The sequence below is a fragment of the Poromitra crassiceps genome, assembly GCF_964638095.1.
Source record: "Poromitra crassiceps genome assembly, chromosome: 14".
In the NCBI taxonomy this organism is placed as follows: domain Eukaryota; kingdom Metazoa; phylum Chordata; class Actinopteri; order Beryciformes; family Melamphaidae; genus Poromitra; species Poromitra crassiceps.
Genome location: NC_139633.1, coordinates 1,960,273 through 1,970,272, shown reverse-complemented (window position 1 = coordinate 1,970,272; position 10,000 = coordinate 1,960,273). Strand labels below are relative to the sequence as shown.

General features: G+C 47.9%; 1 protein-coding gene across 1 annotated transcript in view; it reads left to right on the top strand.

Moving 5' to 3' along the window:
* LOC310789463 (lysosomal cholesterol signaling protein-like) overlaps nucleotides 1–10,000 on the top strand; it is a 46,623-nt gene that overhangs the window by 9,722 nt on the left and 26,901 nt on the right. Inside the window, exons 8-10 of the mRNA XM_083651108.1 lie at nucleotides 8,341–8,512; nucleotides 9,103–9,258; nucleotides 9,594–9,677. Coding sequence (XP_083507234.1) covers nucleotides 8,341–8,512; nucleotides 9,103–9,258; nucleotides 9,594–9,677 — 412 coding nt within the window. The remainder of the gene's footprint in view (nucleotides 1–8,340; nucleotides 8,513–9,102; nucleotides 9,259–9,593; nucleotides 9,678–10,000) is intronic.

Below are 10,000 nucleotides of genomic sequence, written 5' to 3'. Positions count from 1 at the left end.
CGTGCAGGAGAAGAAGAAGAACGCCACACCGCAGCAGGGCAAACCAACGGCTGCAGAAAGACACACCGTGGCCCCAGTCGCAGAACCCACAGCCGACGAAGGACGCAGAAGACCCACCGTGGCTGGCATCCAGCCACAGCCGCAGCACTCCTTCGACTCAACCAGCAGAGAGACTGCACGTCCACCCCCGGCATCGTCGACCCCCATCAGACGTCCGCTGCATGCTTGCCCAGGCCAGATCGCACGTCGGCCCCGACGTCAACTCAGCCAAACCCACAGCGCACAGGACAGCCGTGCCAACAACGGAACGATTCACTTAGCAGAGTGAATCCGCGTGAGAGTTTATGGTTTAATGGTTCTGGGCAGAGTCAGGGGTTAAAATGCATTACCATGTATGTGTTGATTACAGTATCCTGTATGTTGATGTACAATGTTTCGCACACTGTTGAATGATATAGACGCCTGAAGGTGAGCGCCAAGTTCAGCACGAACTTAGCGGCCACCAGTGGGCCACTCTCCTCTCTCCCTCTCCTTCTCTCCCTCCCCCACTCTCTCGGCCTCCCAGCTGAGCCCGTTCAACCGAAAGGGCTAGGCTTGGAACGGTCTGGAGGTGTTCAGAATGTCTACCCGCCAAAATACAGTTAAGCTGAATTAGAGAGTTTGATTAGTCACTCACACAGAGTGACCCAGGCTAGGCAGGCAGAGTGATCCCTTCCTAAATTCGGCAGAACCGCCATTTTAGAAAGGAGGCGGTTCCAGACCGCCCCCCAGCCACCTCTGTCTGACCGAGTCAATCCTTCCTCAACTTTGGCAAAACCGCCATTTTGAAAAGGAGGCGGTCTACACACGATCAGCCCGCCTCTCAGCCAATCCTGTGATTACATCACAGAGACAGCCAGAACGAGCCACTCCACCTTCTCTCCTACCTCCTCCTCTCTCTCTCACACACACCCACACACACACACACACACACATACACACACACACACACACACACACACAAGTGCTAATTAACACCCACATACTCACATACCCACACACCCAGGCCTGCCAGCCAGGCAGACTTAAAGCACACACACACACACACACAATTGATAATGTTTGTTCACATTAGGTATTAGCTATAGATGTGGTAGAGTATTAGTCATAAAAGTAAATGTGATGAACTGATATTTTAATCATTATGTTAATGTCAATTGATATTGTGATTTATTAAATCTTTTTATTACATAATGCTATGAATCTTGGTGGTTATTCATGAGGTATTTTATCTGTGGAAATCTGTGACAGAAGCTTACGAACTTTGACCTTCAATTAACTGTACAATGTACACTATATCACTATGAGACTGATATGACAATTTGGTTTGGTGTCTAATCTAGTCATAACTGACTTTTAGACAGGTCTGTAGCCTTAACTACAGTGGTGCCCCGAATCTTACAGAGAATACAATATTTTCTGTCAAATCTAATAAATTTATGAATATTAATAATTCATAATTATTAATAATCATATTTCATAACCAAACCAGCTCCTGCGAGCACAACATAAATGACGCCCCGTTTGAGGCTTCTAATATCAGTATTTCCACAGATATGATATGCATGAATAATAAAAATTCATAAATTTTTGAAAATCGAAAATTTTCAAATTTTTCCAAAATCAGGTTTTTTATAGCGCTTTGCCAAGCAAATCACATGCGTCAGAAGACACTAAAGGAACTCTAATCATAAAATATGGAATCTTCCCATAATCTTAACACAAGTTAGGATTTGTATTTAATATTTCTGAGCAAAACAGTCCCAAAGACAACAGCTCAGTTTAAAATCCTTGATTCCATTTTTATGTTAGAAACCACAGTTAACAAACTGTTTTCCACTGTGCCTTCAACCTAAAATTATGAGAGATAGCAATGTTCCTTCTATCAGAGAGTGATTTTTAACAGAAGTAAATAGACAGCGCTGCGCATTTTTAAGTGGAACCTTTGATGCTAATTTGGAAGCCACACCGGCAAAGGGTGGGGGGAAGTCAGGCTGCCCCCCCCTCACATTAGCATTCAAAAACATTCACCCTGTCTCCTCCAGAGCCAGAGACAAAGTGTAAACAAAGCCCTGTGACCACCAGTCACAGTGAATTTGCATGCGAAAGACAGGCAGACACCTGCACCTGATGACACTGACAGCAGACACCAGCCGAGTGACAGCCGACAGTCATCAAGCTAACTGCATGCAATTGGCAGCTAACTCACAGAGAGACTGTCACATTTGGGCCATTCTTTAATTAGGATTAGTAACTGTGGGCATTGACGGCATTGATGCCATAGCAACACGGTGAGTGCACACACCTTTTGCTTAAAATTGACAGCAGTAAAACAGCTGCTTGACTCATCGCAATGAGTCCGCGCTGCCACAAGATGGTCAGCGTTGAAGCTTTCTTTAAGACGGCCGCCACCGACTTGCAAGCGGTAGCCGCCTCTCTCATCTGCCCGCCTACAGGAGGAGCAGATGAACTTGGCATTGTTATGCTAACACTAGCCATAGTGCTAATCCCATTGGGAATTATTTTCTTTCTGCAACATCGCAGATTCCAGGTGCAGGACGCTGCGCATCAGCGGCAGACCACTGTCTACCAGACGCAGATAGGCAGACTGCGCAACAGCTGTCAAGCTACGCTGCAGGCCAACCTGGGTCTGCATCGACAAGCCCAGGTCTGCCAAACAGAATTAGCCCGACTGCGTACCGAAGTTTCCCGGCTGCAACAGAGCCAAAAGGGCATGCCGACCGGATCCACGGCGGCCCTCGGACCCAGAACGGTCCCCCTCTCGGGTCGCGCTGCTCCACCAACCACCCGAGCAGTGATCGCACGGCTAAACGCGAGAACGGCCAAGCAGCAAGAGCACCAGAAGGCCGTAAGGGCCATAGCCCCGCCGGCACCGGAGGCTGACACGCCTCCTAGGGCTAGACCAACCCCTGACTCGAATCAGACCCCCGCACACCACTTAGCGCCCGCGCTGGCAAGCAGCCGCGCTGCTAGACATCGCGACACCACACCGCGAAAGGGGGGAGACCGCTCTCACAACGAGCAAACTGATTCAGGCTATTCAGCCCAGCAGTCGTCATCCGATTCCGAGCTCGACTTCCATGCTTTTGACATACCAGTCAGTCATTCATCCGAGCAACCTACGTGTAGAATCAGACGTTATTCACGCTTTCATCCAGCTCTGACTTCCACCTCAGAGCACAAACTGCTGACAGTCAAACGACTTGACAGCGCCATTTCCGGTTATGACAAAACGATCCACACTGCAACCCCCTGCAGGGAGGAACGTGTGTCTTACCGGCTTTCCATTTATCACGCCCGGGGCGAGTCGATCGACTACCGCCCTGTGCGTTATAAACCGTCATTTGCTCAGGCCACCAGCGGGTGCGCTGATGAGTCAGATCCAGTCACTAATTTCCGGCAGATCCACTCCGCTTCCCAAACAGAGAGCGTGACTATGATGAGCAGGGGAAACAAACAGCATTCACAGCTGGACACAGACCAACTGCCCAGTTATGCTAACCTGTCATTCAGAGAGGATCCTGCTAGGTCTTTTTCACAAGAGGCTATCCAGCCTCACTCATTTTCTAGCTCCTGTCCACCAAGGAAACAGGAAGTCAGCTCTTCCACCCCTCCCCCCGAAAGGGGGGACCCCGGGCATGATGACATTAGTCGCTCTTTGGTGCCCAATCGGGCAAACGGCCACTCCTTCTTGCAGCCTCTACTGCCAAAACAGAGTGATTCAGGACTCTCTCTCCGAGAAGCAGAGTCACGCTATCACTTACTGAAGTCAATCGCAAACGACATTGACTTGTTCGATCCCGCCAGTCACGAGGTACACTTGACCGATTATCTCAACGAAGTCGAACGTGGTTCGCAGGCTCTGCCACACGCCTCGCCGCGAGAGAAAGCTCAACTGATATGGAGCACGAGCTCAAAGCACGTGCGTGCGTTTATCCAAACGCAACCTTCCCATATCAGAGATGACTTTGACAAGCTTCGCGAAGCCTTGGGCGAAGAGTACATCCTTACCCAGTCGTCAGCGGCGGGGAGGAACGCGGCCTTACACGTCAAACAGAATTACCAGGAACATCCTAGGGATTACTTTAGACGCTTGAAGAAGATATATAGTCAAGGTAGAAATGGCCCGGATCAATCAGACGTGCCACGTCTCAAGGAACTCTTCCTAGACGGTCTGCATGACTCGGTGCGCCCATCCGTAGCCCTAGACGCACGTTGGTATGACCGAAGCATGCGCACGGTCCTCAAAACCGCCTCAATAGCGTGGGAGGTGGAAACCGAAGCAAAAAGCAGAAATGGCCAGTTTCAACCCACCAACCGCGTGTGTGTGGACCCAGAGACGGTACCACACACACGCTCACCACACAGGCCAGACCACCTGGTTCTGCCGGACAGAGCCAAGGGGGGTAGCTGCTGCCCAAAGAGACATCACAGTCACGCCACAGGGCGCGAACGGCGTGAGTCTCCTCAGCACACTAGGCCCTCCACCCAATTAGACATCCGAACGGGAGCCAGACGCCTGACGGGCAGGGTGGGCATTCAAGCCACCAGAGGCCCTCCCAGGAGATGACATCAAACTCGGTGAAGGGCGGGTGACTGGACGCAGCCACCCTGTCACCCCTGACAGTCACCTGTCACTCGGCTCTCACCCTTATCTCTATGTAGGCTAGATGCATTGTCAACGCTGTGCTGTGAAACATAACACCTTTATGGCAGGCAGACCACATCAAAATAGGACAAAGCTTGGCACATGGCTACACATAGACACATAGCACAACACTGCTGGAATGCAGCACACATTCAAAATCACACCCTGTCACCCTCTCTCTCCTTCTCTCCTCCTGCCCTTCCCTGTTTACCATGTTGATTTTGAAATGATGTTGTGTATGTGACCTTAAGGTTGTATTATCTATATGGTAATGAGTCTAGGTATGGTTAGGAGTCTGCCCAGAACCAAACCTGAACTATGAACGGCCTGAGTATGACACTTTGATCCCACAGAACAGATGGACATGGACCAAAAGTTACAGCAAACTGTCTGTACAGCCCTTCATCCTCGCCCGCGGACAGCAGGTCGACCGCAGTCCACAGACGAGGAGGGGGGATGTTGTGATCGACACATTATGGACTGTACTGTATCATGAGAAATATGAATGAACATATTATGATTTAACATGTTGTCCTCTCTAGCTAAGAAACCTCTATTCAGAGGAGACAAATGGCTTTTGTGGTTACCCCCAGGACGTTTAACACCTCTCAGAGCCTCAAAGGATTCCGGCCATTGTTTTATCTCTAAGGGTAATCCAGCCATAAAACCCCCTTTTCCCTTGCCTCACGTTACAGAATGGGCATAGCCCAACTCACCGAACGATGTGATTGGCCCACCATGCATGCTCATTTTAATATGGGACCAGTAACAAAACTGGTCGAAAGCAGTTTTAACTGGCAGTCTACAGTATGAGTCTCAACTAAGCTTTCGTGCGCAGCGGAAGGGTCTGGAGGAGCCAGGAAGCCAGCTCCCCTCCCCCGCTCGCTGCACCCCCTGCGCTGCAACAAAGGCCTGACCAGGGCCTCAGAAGGAACCAGGCCTCACTCAGAAAACGCCTACCAAAGGCCAGCCGTAAGTCCCACGAGACATAGCATGCTTACACTGAGATAGTTATACTTAATCTCAGTTTAATTTAAGTCGGTTTAGCGTTATAAGTCGCAGGGAAAAACCTCCTTATGCTTCCAGACTTACCACAGCCTGGCATAACGCCAGCTGTTGACCAAGCTTCCAGGCAAGAACGCCTGACTGACGACCCTCCCCGCGCACCGCACGTGCAGGAGAAGAAGAAGAACGCCACACCGCAGCAGGGCAAACCAACGGCTGCAGAAAGACACACCGTGGCCCCAGTCGCAGAACCCACAGCCGACGAAGGACGCAGAAGACCCACCGTGGCTGGCATCCAGCCACAGCCGCAGCACTCCTTCGACTCAACCAGCAGAGAGACTGCACGTCCACCCCCGGCATCGTCGACCCCCATCAGACGTCCGCTGCATGCTTGCCCAGGCCAGATCGCACGTCGGCCCCGACGTCAACTCAGCCAAACCCACAGCGCACAGGACAGCCGTGCCAACAACGGAACGATTCACTTAGCAGAGTGAATCCGCGTGAGAGTTTATGGTTTAATGGTTCTGGGCAGAGTCAGGGGTTAAAATGCATTACCATGTATGTGTTGATTACAGTATCCTGTATGTTGATGTACAATGTTTCGCACACTGTTGAATGATATAGACGCCTGAAGGTGAGCGCCAAGTTCAGCACGAACTTAGCGGCCACCAGTGGGCCACTCTCCTCTCTCCCTCTCCTTCTCTCCCTCCCCCACTCTCTCGGCCTCCCAGCTGAGCCCGTTCAACCGAAAGGGCTAGGCTTGGAACGGTCTGGAGGTGTTCAGAATGTCTACCCGCCAAAATACAGTTAAGCTGAATTAGAGAGTTTGATTAGTCACTCACACAGAGTGACCCAGGCTAGGCAGGCAGAGTGATCCCTTCCTAAATTCGGCAGAACCGCCATTTTAGAAAGGAGGCGGTTCCAGACCGCCCCCCAGCCACCTCTGTCTGACCGAGTCAATCCTTCCTCAACTTTGGCAAAACCGCCATTTTGAAAAGGAGGCGGTCTACACACGATCAGCCCGCCTCTCAGCCAATCCTGTGATTACATCACAGAGACAGCCAGAACGAGCCACTCCACCTTCTCTCCTACCTCCTCCTCTCTCTCTCACACACACCCACACACACACACACACACACATACACACACACACACACACACACACACACACACAAGTGCTAATTAACACCCACATACTCACATACCCACACACCCAGGCCTGCCAGCCAGGCAGACTTAAAGCACACACACACACACACAATTGATAATGTTTGTTCACATTAGGTATTAGCTATAGATGTGGTAGAGTATTAGTCATAAAAGTAAATGTGATGAACTGATATTTTAATCATTATGTTAATGTCAATTGATATTGTGATTTATTAAATCTTTTTATTACATAATGCTATGAATCTTGGTGGTTATTCATGAGGTATTTTATCTGTGGAAATCTGTGACAGAAGCTTACGAACTTTGACCTTCAATTAACTGTACAATGTACACTATATCACTATGAGACTGATATGACAATTTGGTTTGGTGTCTAATCTACGGTAGTCATAACTGACTTTTAGACAGGTCTGTAGCCTTAACTACAGTGGTGCCCCGAATCTTACAGAGAATACAATATTTTCTGTCAAATCTAATAAATTTATGAATATTAATAATTCATAATTATTAATAATCATATTTCATAACCAAACCAGCTCCTGCGAGCACAACACTGGTGTTAATTTCTCATCATCAGTCATCAGTTACAGTTACAGTACAGTTTTCTGTACTTTGTGTTGTTTCGTAGTAGCCACAGAACTGGAAGTGCTGTTGAGAGTGACTGGAGGAAGATGATACTTCCTCTCTCTCTCTCTCTCTCTCTCTCTCTCTCTCTCTCTCTCTCTCTCTCTCTCTCTCTCTGTCTCTCTCTCTCTCTCTCTCTCTCTCTCTCTCTCTCTCTCTCTCTCTCTCAACGACATCCATGCCAGCTTCGGATGGCACTGGGAAACACTGCAATACAGTACATGTATGGATTTCTGAATGTTTGAATGTCTCTCTCTCTTAGGGCTGTCACTTTTTATTCGAAATTCGAATTTCACTTCGAATGTGGGCGAGGAGGGGCATGTTCGAATGTAATTTGCCATGTTCGAATTATTATAAAAAAAATAAAAATTGAATTAACCAAAATTAACCAACTGCTGATTGCTGGTAATGTTAATCCCATGTCAGAAAAAGTCTCCAGATTTGTCGCGTTAGTCTCTTCTGAGAAAGATTGTCTCCAGGGTCTGAAAAGTTGTCTCGAGTTGGATGCAGCCAAGTTTGTGAGGCAGTGTTGTGACTGTGAGCGTCCGAGCTAACACAGCAGCGGAGAGGAGCTGACTGACTGGACCATGAGGACAGCTGAGGATTTTTTTTTAATATATTCTTTTAATATTTTATGTAACCGGCAGGCGCGGACTGCATAATCGGGCACGTCGGGCCCGGTTAACGTTTTATTAACGTTGGTTAATTTTAATTAACCAAAAAACTTCGAATATATTCGAACATTTTGCGGGCAATTCGAAGTTCGTTCGAACTTTATTTTGGGAAAAAGTGACAGCCCTACTCTCTCTCTCCCTCCCACCCTCTCTCTCCAGCCTGGTGATGCCGTTGGTCTGTAAGGATATGGTGGATATCCTGGACGTAGGAGAGAACAGCACTAGTGCCAACCACACCAGTTTGTCTAACTTTGCTTTCCTATATGGCGTCTTCCCAACTGCACCTAGTGTGGCCATCTATGCTGCACAGTACAATATGGAGCTAGAGGTGGTAAGCAATATTAATGGTGAACTTTTTTTTTTTTTTTTTAATAAAGAGTGTTATTAAATGATTTACAAACAACAAAGCAACAATATAACAAATACACATTATGTACAATCCCGCACTGTATTCATGGTGATTGGTGATGGCATAAACCGTAAATAATTATCAGTATATTTAAAAGTGATCTTAGCTCTCTTCTATGGGAAATACAGTAACTTTAGCAAACCTAGATTAAAGCACATTGCACACATATCGTACAACATACAACAATGTGTTTCATTATAAAGTGAGAGTTATGTTGTCTTACAAACATCAGAAGATTTAGCTGTATGTATCGCATGGTAAGTCATTGGTAAGTAATGAATGAAACACCCAGAGGTATGTTCTCAAAATCCAAATGAGACTTCTAGGTTTGGTTCGCCAATGACCTAAAATACTTGATTTACATGAAGCAATAATAGCAAAATGTATTCAGGATGATCGCCGACGATCTCTCTCTGTCTCTCTCTGTCTCTCTCTCTCTCTCTCTCTCTCTCTCTCTCCTCTCTCTCTCTCTCTCTCTCTCTCTCTCTCTCTCTCTCTCTCTCTCTCTCTAGGTGACGTCGGGGATGGTCATCAGTACGTTCCTGTCTGCGCCAATCATGTATGTGTCAGCATGGTTGTTAACGATCCCTCTGATGGACCCCACCCCGCTGGTGTCGGAGCTGCAAAACGTTAGCTTCAACATTAGCATCGTCAGCCTGCTAGCGCTGGTAAGTGTGTTTGCGTGCACGTCATCTTGGAGTGCGGCCAATGTTTGTCCACGTCCTCGGGTTCGGCCCGGCCGACGGGGAGGTTCACCAAGGAATAGTGATTTCTGCTCATGCCAGGTCTGCCTTGTGGTGAAGGACAGTGCAGAGAGAGGAGCTGATGTGTGAAGCCAGTGAGCATCTAAATGTCCCCATAAGAATAGAAAACTCAGGAAAGTGGTCAGACTGTACTAGGAAAAAGGTTAACGTAGGGTTAGATATTTAATTGTTAATGATACTTATTTGGGAAAGATTATACATTGTGTGTGTGCGTGTGCGTGTGCGTGTGTGTGTTTCAGGTGTGGACCATAGCGGTGATGTTGCTCAGTAAGAAGTTTAACAGACTTCCTCACCTCTTTGCCTTGAATCTCTTCCTGGCTCAGGTCAGTCTGTGGTTCATCTCTCAAGACAGATGTTTTTTCTCTCTAACCGATGGGTTCTCAGATTGGTCTGTGGTCAACTTCAAGTGATTCAAAACTTACATACAATTAAGGTATTCAAAGTTCCACACTTCCTATATAATCTACAGTGACCATTGAGGGACATCCCCCCCCCCCCCCCCCCCCCCTTCTTCTTCTTCTTCTTCTTCAATTATTGAATTTATCCAGGGAAAGGCAATGCTTGCTCTTTTTTCCCAACAATAACTGCTTCACATTCATATACAGGTCCACACTTTAAAATCTGCCCAGTACAAGTTAACCACAGT